This window comes from Parus major, chromosome 14 (genome assembly GCF_001522545.3).
Source record: "Parus major isolate Abel chromosome 14, Parus_major1.1, whole genome shotgun sequence".
NCBI lineage: Eukaryota > Metazoa > Chordata > Aves > Passeriformes > Paridae > Parus > Parus major.
The window spans coordinates 1,547,496-1,561,395 of record NC_031783.1 but is presented as its reverse complement, the minus strand read 5'-3'; the positions used below and the strand labels follow the sequence as shown (position 1 = coordinate 1,561,395).

Genomic DNA, 13,900 nt, shown 5'->3' with positions numbered 1-13,900 from the left:
ACATAGACACATACACACACACACCTGTTCACACACTGAGACACACACACACACACACACACACACACCTGTGCACACACACAGACACACACACATACACACACACACACACACACACACACACCTGTGCACACACACACACACACACACAGAGACACACAGACACAGACAGACACACACACACACACCTGTCCACACACACAGACACACAGACACACACACACAGACACACACACCTGTGCTCCCCCTGCAGCCCCGCACTCGCAGCCCCGGGTGCTACGGGGGCTCCCCGTGTCCGTGTCCCCCGTATCCGTGTCCGTGTCCCTGTCCCCCGTGTCCGTGTCCCCGCTGTCCCCCGTGTCGTGTCCCTGTCCCCCGTGTCCCCGCTGTCCCCCGTGTCAGTCTCCATGTCCCCGCTGTCCCCCGTTCCCAGCCGCGTTCCCCGGTGTCCCGGAGCCGCTGCCGGCGGAAGGCTCCCGGCCGGGCTCCCCTCCCCTTCCGGCGGCCATGGAGCCGTGCTGGGAGCCGGGCGAGCCGGGCGAGCTGGGGGAGCCGGGCTGGCCTCGCTCCGGGGGCTCGCTGGGCCCCCGGGGGCTGCTGGCACTGGCCGTGGCCAGCGGGGCGGCCGCGTGGGCAACCTGGGCTGTGCTGCTGATGCCCGGCTTCCGCCGCGTCCCCCTGCGCCTGCAGGTACCCCCGCACCCCCCGGACCCCCCCGACCCCCGCACCCCGACCCCCTGACCCCCCTGTGCCCCCCAGGTGCCCTACCAGCCCTCCAGCCCCCGGCAAGTGGCCAACGCCCTGGCGCTGCTGCGGGGCCGCGCCGGGAAGACCGTGGATCTGGGATCCGGAGATGGACGGCTCGTAAGGGCTGGGTCCTGCGGGGATTGGGGTGTCCGGGGTGGGCGAAGGGCAGGGAGGGGGCTGGAGAGGGTGATGGGGAGACCCCCAGCCGGCTGCTGCCTGGCTCCTGGCCGTGGTTCAGGGTGACCCTCCTGGCTACGATCCAGGACCATCCCAGGTGGTCCCAGAGGGATGGTCTTAGACAGCTGTAGGTGGTTCTGGATTGTCCTAGCTGTCCCTAGATGTTCCTAGGCTGTCCCTAGATGTTCCTAGACTGTCCTAGGTGGTCTTAGGTGACCCAACATGGTCCTAGGTGGCTCTAACAGGTGATTCTAGGCAGTCCTCGGTGGTCCAGAGTAGCTCTAGATGGTTGTAGGGGGTCTTGGGCAGCCCTAGAAGGCATCACATGCAGGGAGTAGGGTGGGAATGAGGGATGTGGGTGGTGCTGAGCACCGAGGTCTCCCTGCCTGTGAGCTGGCAGGATGGGGTGAGTGGAGCTGGGCGACAGCCCCTGCCCACCCAAATCCTGCCCCAGCCTCAACACTGAGATGCTTTGGGTTTCAGCCCTCCCCCTCTCCCTCTCCAGGTGCTCGAGGCTTACAAGCAGGGGCTGAGGCCAGCCCTGGGCTATGAGCTCAACCCCTGGCTGCTGTCCCTGGCCAACTACCGTGCCTGGAAGGCCGGGTACCACGGGAAGGTGTCCTTCCTGAAGGAGGATCTGTGGAAGGTAACAGCATCCCGAGGGTCTGGATGTGCTCAGGGCAGGGCCAGAGATCTATTTGCATCTCCAGGATGGATTTGCTGATGGCTGCTTGCTCTTTCCCCATCCCACGCTGCTCCTGGGAGGTGGAAGACCATCCTCCTTTCCAGGGGAATGCCAGCTGGGACAGCCCATGGCCAGTTCTGCTTGGAGCAGCTCTGAGCAGAGAGAATCCATTGGTGAATGTGGGTCTGGGAAGGTGCTGGAGGCAGATGTTTCCCAAGACATGCTGCTTTCACACCCACACCTTCCCATCCCACGTGTTTTGTGGCATCTTTGCTCCCTCCAAGGTTCCAAAGATCACCCACAAGGCTTGGACACTCAAACAGGTGTTCTTGCTCTGCCTGTTGCTCGTTATTCCCCTTTTCCTTCTCTTTTAAGGTGAATCTTTCTGACTGCCACAATGTGATCGTGTTCCTGGCCCCCAGCGTGGTGAGTCAGTCCCTCCCACCCTGACTTGTTCTGGGCCAGCTCGAGGGGGCTTTTCCTGGGAAAAGAGAGGGGATCTGGGATGGAATAAGGCCAAGTGGGCATCACTGGGGGTGAGTGGTTTGGTGCTACACAGTATTTGGATTCATAGAATCATGGAATTGTTTAGATTAGAAAACCCCTCTGAGGTGGAGTCCTACCATTCCCCCAGCACAGCCAAAGCCACCACTGACCCATGTCCCCAAGTGCCACATCCATGTCTGTTAAATCCCCCCAGGGATGGGGACTCCACCACTGCCCTGGGCAGCTGTGCCAGTGCCTGACCTCCCTTTCCATGAAGAAATTTTCCCAATATCCAACCTAAACTTCCACTGATGTATCTTGAGGCCGTTCCTCTCATCCTGTTGCTCACCACTTGCTCCAAGTCTCAGCCCTATGCTTTGAAGGGTGTTTGGTTGATGCCCCAGAAGCTGTCCCGTGCTCCCTGGTGGCAGTGCCACTGTGTGACTGTGTCCTGTCCCTGTCCCTGGCTGTGTCTCTCCCCAGAAACCTCCCTTGGCCACCAAGCTGCTGGCAGAACTGCCTGACGACGCCCGGGTGGTGGCTGGACGCTTCCCCTTCCCTTCCTGGAGCCCCAGCAGCACCCTGGGGCAGGGGCTGGAGCAGGTCTGGGCCTATGACATGAAGGAGGTGCGGAGAGAAGTGCAGGGCAGCGCCCAGGAAAGCCAGGTCTGACCCCAGCCTCATTAAGCCAGGTTTAACACCAGCCTCGTTAAGCCTGGCATTAAGGGTCAGAGCCACTCCAGCCCTTGGCTCAGCTCAGGACAGAAGTGCTTGGCCAGCATTTGTCCTGGGGACTTGCAGGGTGGCAGTCCTTCATTTATCCAGAGTGTGAGCAGTGCAAGGGAGGAGAAAATCAGACCTAGAAATCATGGGGTTAACACAGGATTTAAGAGATAAAGCTCCAGTGCCTCTTTTTGGATGATTGCTATTTTATTTCTATTTAATTTATAAAAATAAAGCTTTGCTTGATTGTTCCTCTGAGGTTTTTGCTTTGTCTTTGAGCTGCTGGATGGTCCTGGAGTTGGAGAAGCTGCTGCTCCTGGACTCAGGCTTTGCTCTGCCATCCTTTCCAGCTCGCTTCTGTGAAGGGTCAGTTTGGCCCTGTTTGTTAATTGAATATTCCATTTTCTACCCAAACACAGAGGAAAATGGGGTTTTCCCAGCACAGAGTCTCAGAATTAAGGAATGGGTTGGGTTGGAAGGGACCTTCAATCTCCTCTTGTTCCACCCCTGCCATGGCAGGGACACCTTCCACTATCCCAGGTTGCTCCAAGCCCCATCCAGCCTGGCCTTGGACACTGCCAGGGACCCAGGGACAGCCACAGCTTCTCTGGGCAACCTTTCACCACCTTCACAGTAAAAGAGCAGCTCATCCCTTTGTCCAACCCCAGAACAAATCCTGGTCTGAGCCAACCTTGGCTCTGTCTCGTGGGAGCCATGAGGGGAGTGAGGCAGGAGCAACCCCTGGTCCAAGGAACTTTTCATCCAGGAAAAAAGTTACAGCAGGAGCAAGAACCTGTCCCCACAAGGCAGCAGTAAAGTCTGGGAGCCTGACCCCGTGCTCAGGGAAGAGCAGAATTCCTGCAGCTGATGGATGGCTGGGGACAGACATCACAGTTGTCTCATTTTAGTCCTGTGAATTTAAGACCAGGAACATCCACGTGGTTTTGCTGTTGCCACCTCCCAGCCTGGGAAGGATCCTTGCCTGGCAGTCCATAAAACACTGACCTCCCTTGGAGTCTGGGTGTTCCCAGGGCTGTGGCTCGTGGCTGGCACTGCTGGCTCAGGCACCTCGCTGCCCTCGGAGTTCCTCAGCCGCAGGATCTCCTGCTTGTACCTGCAGTGGAAGTGGCACTGGCACTGCCTACGGTCCCCAGGCCACCCGCCATGCCAGGAGCTGAGCCTGGCACGTGGATCCTGCAGCTTTTCCCAAAGAAAAGGCGTTTGTGGGCTCTGCCAGGCAAGGGCAGAGCCTGACCTGAGCCCACGGCGGAGCTGGCTGGGGAGTCACGGCAGGAGCAGGTGGATCATGCCCTGACACACCTGCCCTGCTTGTCCTCTCCCTTCCCTGCCCTTCCCTGCTGCTCTCCCTGCTCCAGAGCAGGATCAGCCAGGGAGAGGGAACATAGGTCAGAGGCTGCTGGGAACACTTAGATTAGAACCTGTTAAAAAAAAGAACTCTAAAGGTTTTAGGCTTTAGATTTTATGTTCCTGTGAAGGTTCCAGGGACACCTCAGAGCCCCTTCCAGGGCCTAAAGGGACTCCAGGAGAGCTGCAGAGGGAATTGGGACAAGGGAACAAAGGAAAAGAAAAAAGGAAAGGCCTCCCACTGCCAGAGGGCAGGGATGGATGGGATATTGGGAAGGGATTGTTCCCTGGCAGGGTGGGCAGGCCCTGGCACAGGGTGCCCAGAGAAGCTGTGGCTGTCCCTGGATCCCTGGAAGTGTCCAAGGCCAGGCTGGATGGGGCTTGGAGCCACCAGGGCTAGGGGAAAGTGTCCCTGTCTGTGGCAGGGGAGCTGGATGAACATTTATGTCGCTTCCACCCCAACCCATTCCATGATTCTGATTCCTCCCAAGGATGGGTGAGCATGCAGGGAAGGACACGTGTGGTGGGGCTGTCCTGCTGCCCTGTGGCACAAGAGGTGGTGGCAGCTGCCTGGAGGAGCAGTGGCACGTCAGCCGTGCTGGCAGTGCTGTGACAGGGTCAGCAGTGGCCACAGAGATGTCACTGGCACCAAGCCTGGAGCTGGAGCAGGGGGGGATCTCCCATCTCACCTGGCAAGGTGCTGATCGATGTACCCCTGCAGCTCCACCACCTGCTCCTCTGCCACCACAGCCCGAGTCAGCAGCTGGCTTCTCTCCTGCTCCAGCTCCTCCTGCAGGGGTGAAAAAACACAGGGAAAACATGGAAAGAAAGGGAGATCTGAGATGGGAGTGATGTGGTTCAGCCCCTCTCTGCTGCTTCTGACCACTTCCCCATCACTCTGACCTCTCAGCCATGACATCCCCCTTGTTTTGGCCACACAGGTACATCCCAGGAGGGGCTGAGCTTTACATCCCCAGGGAATGGTGGGGCTCTCCCCTCAGATTGCTGTGGACTGGGAAAGGCACGACATGGAAGGGAAGATCTCTGCAGCCAGCAGGAACCAGACTGGGGAGCTGATTCAGATTCAGCCTAGACTTGAACCAGGTCAAATAGAATCAAAGAATTGTGGAATTGCATAGGTTGGAAAAGCCCACTAGAATCCAGGTGTTAACCTGGCACTGCCAAGGCCACCACTAAACCATGTCCCTGAGTGCCACATCCACACAGCTTTTAAATCCCTCCAGGGATGGGGACTCCACCACTGCCCTGGGCAGCTGTGCCAGGGCCTGACCTCCCTTTCCATGGAGGAATTTTCCCAATATCCAACCTAAACCTCCCCTGGCCCAGCCTGAGGCCGTTCCCTCTCCTCCTGTCCCTGTTCCCTGGGATCAGAGCCCAACTCCCCCTGGCTGTCCCCTCCTGTCAGGGAGTTGTGCAGAGCCAGAAGGGTCCCCTGAGCCTCCTTTTCTCCAGGCTGAGCCCCTTTCCCAGCTCCCTCAGCTGCTGCTGCTGCTCCAGCCCCTTCCCAGCTCTGTTCCCTGCCCTGCACACGCTCCAGCCCCTCAGTGTCTGCCTTGTCATGAGTGGCCCAAAACTGCCCCAGGATGTCCCAGCAGTGCCTGGCAGAGGGGAACAATCAGCCCCAGAGATGCCCAAAGGTTGTCCTGAAGCGTGGGCAGGAGTGACAAGGGGCTGCTGTCCTTGCTTTAGGAGCAGGGACAGTAAAGCCTTGAGACACCATCAGCTGGGGCCTGCAGGCAGTGCTTGAAGGGCTGAGGCCAAATCCCCAGCAGGGCTCCATGGAAAGGGATCCCCAGGGAATGGGCACAGCCCCGAGGCTGCCAGAGCTCCAGGAGTGTTTGGACAACACTCCCAGGGATGGACAGGATGGGGTTGTTGGGGTCAAGAATGGGACTGGAGGATCTTTGTGGGTCTCTCCCACTCAGGGTATTCTGTGAGTCCATGGAAGTTCCCCCTCCAGCCTGGAGCAGCCCCAGGGCAGGAGCTGAGGCAGCACATCTCTGCCGTGTGGGGGAGATGAGCTTTGGCTCCAATGGGCTGTTCCAGACCTTTACCTGGCTGTTGAGAGTGAATTCCCGGAGCTTCTTCCTCACCTCTGCCCAGCCCTCCTCATCCAGCTGCCTGCGACAGGAGAGCCCGTTTGGGTCGGGCCCTGACACCAAATCCAGCCCCTCCGCACATCACAGTCCCACAGATCACAGCCCCACACATCACACAGCCCCACACATCACAGCCCCACACATCACAGCCCCACAGGTCACAGCCCCACAGGTCACACAGCCCCACAGGTCACACAGCCCCACACATCACACAGCCCCACACATCACACAGCCCCACATCACAGCCCCAGAGATCACACAACCCCACACATCACAGCCCCACACATCACAGTCCCACAGATCACAGCCCCACACATCACACAGCCCCACATCACAGCCCCACAGATCACAGCCTCACATCACAGCCCCACAGATCACAGCCTCACATCACAGCCCCACAGATCACACAGCCCCACAGATTACACAGCCCCACAGATCACAGCCCCACACACCACAGCCCCACAGATCACACAGCCCCACAGATCACACAGCCCCACACATCACAGTCCCACAGATCACAGCCCCACACATCACAGCCCCACAGATCACACAGTCCCACACATCACACAGCCCCACACATCACACAGCCCCACACCACGGGTGCCCAGCCCACCCTGATCCCCAGAGCTGGAACTTTTCCTCTCCCAATGCCCAAACTCCAGCATTGTGGAGTCACAGCCCTTCAGCCAGCCTGGGCCTGCCCACCCCAGCCTGGGGCTGCTCCAAACCCCACCAGCACAGGAGAGTGCTGAAGCTGCTGCTGTGGGGCTGGATTTGATGGGAACAGGGAGCCACCAATGCCAAAGGCTGGCACGTTCTGCTCAGCCAGCACCAGAAGAGGTGAGCTCTCTGCACAGCCCGGCGTGGGAAAGCCCTTCCCACCCTGTCCCAGCCTCCGGGGGGAGAATCCAGGTCACATCTGATGCTTGGGGAATTTGGGCTGTGTGAAGGCAGGAATGCATTGTGCTCCCTCCTGTTCCCTCCAACTTCCCAGCGCCGAGATCCCGGCTGGGCTTTCGTGGGAGCCGCAGGAGAAGGGAACAATAAACAGGGAATTGGTGCAGCTGGTAAATCCCCACATGGGAGGTGGAAGGGCTTTGAGGTCCCTCCCAAGCCAACCTGTTCTCTGACAAAGGCCAGAAGCAGCAGGAATTGGAGCTGAAGTGCTGCGGGAGCACCGGGATTTCCATCTCTAGCTGGAGGAGCACGGATTATCCCAGCAATATTTGAAATGTGTGGGGTCTCTTGGCAGTTAAAAAAAACCCTAAATGATGAGATGCATCGCTAAAATTCAGGTTCTGGACTTTGCATGCCCTGCTCCTGTGGTGTCTGCCCAAATTACTGCATTTACTCACGGAGCACTGCTATTTTCAGTGTGGAAAACGTGGCAGAGGCTGGTTGAGGCTCAAGTCTGTGCCTGAGCCACCCCTCCAGAGCCCGGGGCTCTGGCACTCACCCGCTCCTCAGTGCTGGCATCCGGCTAATGGAATATTTGACATGTTTTCTAGGTGACCATGTCTTTTAAAGGGCTGAAAAAGCCCAGCTCAGGTTTCTCCTGTGCTTTGTTCCACCCCTCCACAGGTCTAGCTGGTTGTTTTAGCAGGATAATGGAGCAGGAGGAAGAGACCCATTAAAATTTAGCAATTTCAGGGTTTGTTGGGAAGCCAGGGAGGCATCAGCACAGTGGCACCAGGGTTCCAGCCCAACTCCTGAGCTGAGAAGGAGAAAACCAGGACCCATCCCAACTTGGTGGTGCCTCATGGGCCTTTCTCAGGGTGTGATCCACCAAAACACTTGGGCACATGCTTAACTTCAGCTTTTAAAGAGGTCAGTGAGGCTAAAAACATGATTAAATCAAATATGTGTTTGAGAGCTTTCTTGGATCAAGGCCCAGTGGCCAAGTCTCTTCCTGCAGGAAGCGCTGTGCTGAGGGGACAGCTGCCTCTTCCTCCTGGAGCAGGCCCCAGCTGCTCCCTTTCCCTGCTGATTGCTGCTCCAGCCAGGCAAAAAAGATCCTCAATCCACACATTCATGAGAATTTGGAATGACAGATATCCCAAGAAAGAAACAGCACTTACTGCTCGGGAGGCACTGGAAAGGCAGAGGCTCCTTTCTGGTTTTTCTGGAGGCAAAGGAAGAACAGAATTTCTGTACACATGAACTCATTGCAATCCCAGATCCTGCCACTTCCACAGAAATCCTGTCATGGAATGGGTTAGGCTGGAAGGGACCTTAAGGATGATCCCATCCCACCCCCTGCCATGGCAGGGACACCTTCCACTGTCCCAGGCTGCTCCAAGCCCCATCCAACCTGGCCTTGGACACTTCCAGGGATCCAGGGGCAGCCACAGCTTCTCTGGGCACCCTGTGCCAGGGCCTGCCCACCCTGCCAGGGAACAATCCCTTCCTTACATCCAACCTAAATCTCTCCTCTTTTAGTTTAAATTCATTCCCTTTGTCCTGTCACTATCTGCACATGTAAAAAGACATTCTCCCTCTTCCCTGTCAGGCCCCCTGGAAGTGGCACGAGGTATCCCAGCACTCCCACAGCCACCAGCACCATGGCAAGGGAATGATGGGCTGTGCAATCTGAGGGTTTCAGGTCTCCCATCCTCTGAATTTTTAAATAAGTGCATCCTGTGCAAATCAAGACCCACATCTGCCCAGTGGGAGGCCATTTCCCCATCCCTGGAAGTGTCCAAGGTTGGACGGGGCTTGGAGCAGCCTGGGATAGCGGAAGGTGTCTCTGCCCATGGGAGGGGTGGAATGAGATGGGCTTTAAGGTCCCTTCCAGTCAAACCATTCAGGGATTCCATGGTTCTGTGACATGATGATGACTTTTGTGTTCCCTGCCTGTGTCCCAGGCACAGCAAACCCTCAGGAGAGGGTGGATGTGGCACCTGGGGACGTGTCTCAGTGGTGGCCTTGGCAGTGCTGGGGGAATGGTTGGACTCCATGATCTGAGAGGGCTTTCCCAACCTAACCAATCCTATAAATGCCTTAAGGAAGGGGCTGAATCTACAGCTCATGAAACTCTTCCCACCAAGCCACAGCTCTCTACCTTCTGCAGTTCCTGGAGCTGCATCTCCAGCTTTGCCTTTTCCTCCCGCAGCCGGTTCAGCTCCCGGGAGCTGTTTGTCAGCAGCTCTGGGTCTGTGATGGAGAAGTGGAGCTCAGCAGGGCCACAATCCACAGCACTGCTCCCCAGGGACCGGATCTGCTCCCGCTGCAGCCTGTGAGGAGCACAGGGCTCAGTCCCTGCTCATGTTTTGGGTGACATCACCGAGCAGTTCTGCTGCTTCTGAAGGTGCCACTCACTGGGACCTGCTGGTTCTGGCCACCTGCAAAGGATAAGTGGGAGAGTTTCTGAAGGGAGCTTGTCCTAGAGCTATTTGTGGCTTTTATACCACAAGAATTTCTGCTGCTTCCCACAGCCCAAGCTGCCAAGAGAGCTGAGAGCATTGCAGGGACGGGCTGGGAGGTGGAGCTATTTGTGGTACCTCTGCATTTCCACACCATCCACCGTGGGATCAATCTCTCACCCTGCATTTTAAGTGGGAGGAACATATGTGCAAAGCAGCTCCACGGGGTCCAGAGCACCCTGATGTGCAGCTGGAGGCAGCTCCATCCTGGATTGCTGGGAGCAGGGAGAGAAATGTGCATTCCAAATCCTCTGCTCCATCTGGGAGCCGTGTTTGTCTCCTTCTAGGGCAGGGGATGGGTGCTGTGGGGCTTTTCCACATGGCCCTGAAGGAGGAGGTGGCTGAGGTTTACCCATAGGCAATCAGCAGGTTCTCGTGCTTCTTGGCCAAGTCCTTCATGCGTTTCTTGTAGCCACGAGCTGCCCGAGCCAGCTGCTCTTCCCGGGACTTGTAGGAAGCCCGGATATCCTTGAGCATGCTCTCCACAAAGTTCTTCATGGCAGCTTGGCCAGCTGGGGCTTTGCTGTGGCCTGTCACGCTGCTGGGTTTGCTGTCCATGTAGTTCTGTAAATGCACAGACAGGGAAATCCAGGGGGAATGGCTTCCCACTGCCAGAGGGCAGGGATGGATGGGATATTAGGAAGGAATTGTTCCCTGGCAGGGTGGGCAGGCCCTGGCACAGGGTGCCCAGAGAAGCTGTGGCTGCCCCTGGATCCCTGGAAGTGTCCAAGGCCAGGCTGGACGGGGCTTGGAGCAGCCTGGAATAGTGGGAAGGTGTCCCTGCCCATGGCATGGATGTGGAATGAGATGGGCTTTGAGGTCACTTCAACCCATTCCATGATTCTGTGTCAGCTTCCCCCTGCACCCAGATTTCCTGTATGGCCACACAAAATTGTTGGTGAGCTTCTGCTGGGGCTTTTCTTGGTCAGATTACAGGGATTAAAAAAAACCCCTTTTCTTTCTGTATTTACTCAATTTTTTTGGCAGCAGCCTACAGGAGGAGGGTGCCAGTCTGGGGAGACCTGAGGGAATGGCTGGAGCTGTGCTGGGGAGGTTCAGGTTGGAGATCAGGGAAAGGTTCTTTCCCCAGAAGTGCTGGAACTGCCCAGGCTCCCCAGGGAATGGGCACAGCCCCGAGGCTGCCAGAGCTCCAGGAGTGTTTGGATGATGCTCTTGTGGATGCCCAGGGTGGGATTGTTGGGGTGTCTGTGCAGAGCCAAGAGCTGGATCCATGATCTTTGTGGATCCCTTCCAGCTCATGATATTCCAGGATTCTGTGGCACCTCCCAGGCCAGGAGAGCCCCGGGCTGGGGTTACCCACCGCCACGTCCCTGATGTACCGCGCCAGCCGGGAGCGATATTCCTCGTTCAGCTCCTTCAGCTGGAGCTGCAGCCGGGAGTTCTCTGCCTCCACCTCCTGGAGCTGGCCCTGGGATGTGAGCAGCACCTGGCACAGCAAACAAAAATCCTGCTGGTCCTCTGGCTGAGCAGTGGGAGCTGAGACACTTCATAAGAGCTGAGGGTCTTCATTTCCACATATTTTTGCTTCACTAGAGCTGGAAAGGTACTGAATTTTCAAAGGAACCCACTGGAAATGTTTGTAATCCCTATTCCCTTGCTACCTTCTGTCATTTGCCACCCCCCACCCCGGTGATTCCACCAACTCTTTATGAAAACCAGAGAGCAAAATTCCTCCCACCACCTTTGCAAGCAGCTCTTCCACCACGTGCAGGAGGAAACTGCACAGGGAGAACCTTGGTGTGACAAACTCCCTGGAGAGGGAGAGGTGCTGGAGCACCTGGATTCAAGGCATCCCAGCCCTGGGAGGAGCACAGGGCAGGCAGATGGGCTGGAGGGATCCTCACCGCTGATTGTTCCACCAGCCTGTGCCGCCTGTCCCCGACCGTGCAGCACAGTTCTGCTCCCCTCACCTCCTGCAGCTCCTTCCCCAGCACCAGCCTGGACACACAGGAAGAAATTTGGTTTATTTTAACTGCCCAAACTCCTTCTCCGTCCCTGGAAGTGCTCAAGGCCAGGCTGGATGGGGCTTGGAACAACTTGTTCTAGCAAAAGGTGTCCTTGCTCATGGCAAGGGGTGGAATGAGGTGGGTTTAAGGTCCCTTCCTTCTGTGAATTCTGGGATTCTGGGATTCTCCATAGGTTCAACACAACCAGTTTTGGGGAGAAAATAACTTTGGAATGACAGAAATCTCCCAGCAGCAGCTGCCAGCCTCCAAATGTGTGTCAACCAGAGCCACAAAATCCCTCCCCACTAAAAGGTGAACACCTTCCACGGTTCAGGGGGTCGAGTCCTGTAGCATCCCTGCTGGGGCAGCCTTTCCTGGGCCATTAACCCCATTCCAAGGAGATGGAAAACCCATGGTGTGGGTAAGGGCTGGGCTGGATTAGTCTCTGGGACATCACACGTTTGCTGTGTGCCACAGAGTGGATTTTCAAGGTGTCCCTGAACACCACCAACTTTAATCTGACAGCTCTGAGGAGCCTTGAAAACATCAGGTCTTCCTTCCAGGCCTCACTTCTTCCAAGGGTGGATCATCATTCCTTTCCTGTACCCCCCAAAGGCAGACTGCCTCCTCTCCTGCTCCTGCTCCTGCTCCTGCTCCCGTGGATCAAATCCTTCTGCAACAAATCCCACAGACACCTGGCCAAGCAGAGGGACACTCACATTTGCTCCTCCAGCCTCTGCTGCTTCTCATCCTGGGTTTTCTTCAGTTTCTCCAGCTCCACTTTTATGTGATCCTGGTTTCCAAGCAACTGAGGGACAAATGAAGAGGAAGATGATGCAGAAGGCTGAGTGAAGAGAGGACAAAGTGAGGAGAACCTCAAGCTGAGCGCTTGTCCAGCTGAGCAGTGACATGCTGGGGGAAGGACTGGTTGAACTGGGAGGGACTGGTGCCCTCTTGCACGGCAGGAAGGGTATCTGAAGCACAGCCAGGGCACGTGGAGGTGCACATGTGTCGCTCTCCCGAGGGAAACGCTCACGTTGAGAGTCAGATTCCCAGCAGGAGCCGGTGGGGGAGCCCAAGCTGGTTGTGCAAGGGCTGCAGATGGGGAGGAGGCAGGGACTGTGCTCTCAGTTTTGGGTGCTTCATCACCCCCAGATTTCTCAAGTGTGAGAAAGAAGGGAAAAAAGTATCCTCTGCATTTTCTGGCTTCTGAGCTCCTGTCTGTGTTCCTGCTGCCATGGACCCAGGGAATCACCTCTGCCCCCCTCATCTCTGCCTGCACATCTGGAGTCCTTCCTGTCTCATTTTGCAACTGCAGAGTTTAAAAAAAGGATTGAAGATGAATCAAGGCATCAGCTGATCCACAAAACTCAAGTTAGCACCAGGAGGTGCCAGCCACAGTTGGAATCGATCCCCCCCCTTTGCTTCCCAAGGATCCAGCAGCAGACCCCCGCACACTCACGTTTCTTTCCAGCTCCTGCTGCTCGTGTTCAGAGGCAGCTGCGTCCTCAGGCTGGTTTGGGGAGAGAGGAGAAGGGGCCTGGTAGATCCCTGTTCTCCAAGGGGGTGGTGGAAGGGCAGAGAGTTCCTTACCTTCCCCCTCCGAGCAGAGTGAGGATGTCCTGCTGCTCTCCCTCTTCCCAGCTTGGGGGAGGATTGATGGGCTGAGCCAGGGGGGTGGATGCTCTCTTTGGCCAGGCTGAGCAGCTCCTGGGTCAGCTCCTCATTCCTCATTACCTACCAGGTCAAACAGGAAGGAAAGAACTTGTGAAGTCCCCACCCTGGTCAGCACATCCCTGCTGCTCCTGGAGTGTGCTCCAGGCACCCCCTCCCCTTCCCAAACCAAGTTTAATTTTAGTTCTGTCTCCTACGTCCAAAGATACCGGTGATTTTGTGCTTCTCGTGGAAATGCACTCCTGGGCAGCAGGATTATCCCCATGGAATGTAAACCCTCTGCACATCTCACACCCAAACCCAGATCCCAGTGCCAGCCCTGGGCACAGCTCTGCCACCACCTCTGCAGGCCTCCAGCTCCCTCCTTGCTCCATCTGCACCCTCCATGCAGCTTCCCAACACTTCAGGAACAACCTTCCCTATGGAACAGCTTTCAGCAGGGCTGGGCTCCACAGTGCAAGGAGAAAGGCCAAGTCTCCATCCATCCATCATCCATCCATCCATCATCCATCCATCATCCATCCATCATCCATC

General features: G+C 56.8%; 2 protein-coding genes across 12 annotated transcripts in view; one reads left to right on the top strand and one right to left on the bottom strand.

Annotated features, from left to right (window-relative positions):
- The first annotated feature begins 442 nt into the window (after positions 1–442).
- Positions 443–3,076, top strand: ANTKMT (adenine nucleotide translocase lysine methyltransferase). Of its 2 annotated transcripts, XM_015642584.1 has the most exons (5): positions 443–690; positions 760–864; positions 1,430–1,570; positions 1,985–2,035; positions 2,579–3,076. In XM_015642584.1, the coding sequence occupies exons 1-5, from the start codon at positions 508–510 to the stop codon at positions 2,765–2,767; spliced, it is 669 nt and encodes a 222-aa protein (XP_015498070.1). In that variant the 5' UTR covers positions 443–507; the 3' UTR covers positions 2,768–3,076. The 2 variants fall into 2 exon arrangements, with proteins under 2 accessions (XP_015498070.1, XP_015498071.1); XM_015642585.2 differs by lacking the exon at positions 760–864 and having other exon boundaries at positions 492–690.
- The window catches only part of CCDC78 (coiled-coil domain containing 78), a 16,726-nt gene continuing 5,697 nt past the window's right edge, over positions 2,872–13,900 (bottom strand). For 2 of the 10 annotated variants that reach the window (XM_015642563.3, XM_015642570.3), the window contains 12 exons: positions 13,286–13,429; positions 13,155–13,205; positions 12,412–12,500; positions 11,591–11,684; positions 11,047–11,172; positions 10,078–10,289; positions 9,365–9,536; positions 8,382–8,425; positions 6,259–6,325; positions 4,873–4,973; positions 3,824–3,932; positions 3,024–3,196 (listed from right to left, as the gene is read on the bottom strand). In XM_015642563.3, coding sequence (XP_015498049.1) covers positions 3,041–3,196; positions 3,824–3,932; positions 4,873–4,973; positions 6,259–6,325; positions 8,382–8,425; positions 9,365–9,536; positions 10,078–10,289; positions 11,047–11,172; positions 11,591–11,684; positions 12,412–12,500; positions 13,155–13,205; positions 13,286–13,429 — 1,365 coding nt within the window. In that variant the 3' untranslated portion in view covers positions 3,024–3,040. Of the gene's footprint in view, positions 3,197–3,393; positions 3,729–3,823; positions 3,933–4,872; positions 4,974–6,258; positions 6,326–8,381; positions 8,426–9,364; positions 9,941–10,077; positions 10,290–11,046; positions 11,173–11,590; positions 11,685–12,411; positions 12,501–13,154; positions 13,206–13,285; positions 13,430–13,900 lie in introns of those variants that run through there. The other 8 variants (XM_015642564.3, XM_015642571.3, XM_015642569.2 and 5 more) reach the window with 8 other exon arrangements.

Coding starts and splice junctions, on each gene's coding strand:
- ANTKMT (XM_015642584.1), top strand. CDS start 508: ATGGAGCCGTGCTGGGAGCCGGGCGAGCCGGGCGAGCTGGGGGAGCCG. Junction 691..759: donor GCGTCCCCCTGCGCCTGCAG/GTACCCCCGCAC, acceptor TGTGCCCCCCAG/GTGCCCTACCAGCCCTCCAG. Junction 1,571..1,984: donor TGAAGGAGGATCTGTGGAAG/GTAACAGCATCC, acceptor TTCTCTTTTAAG/GTGAATCTTTCTGACTGCCA.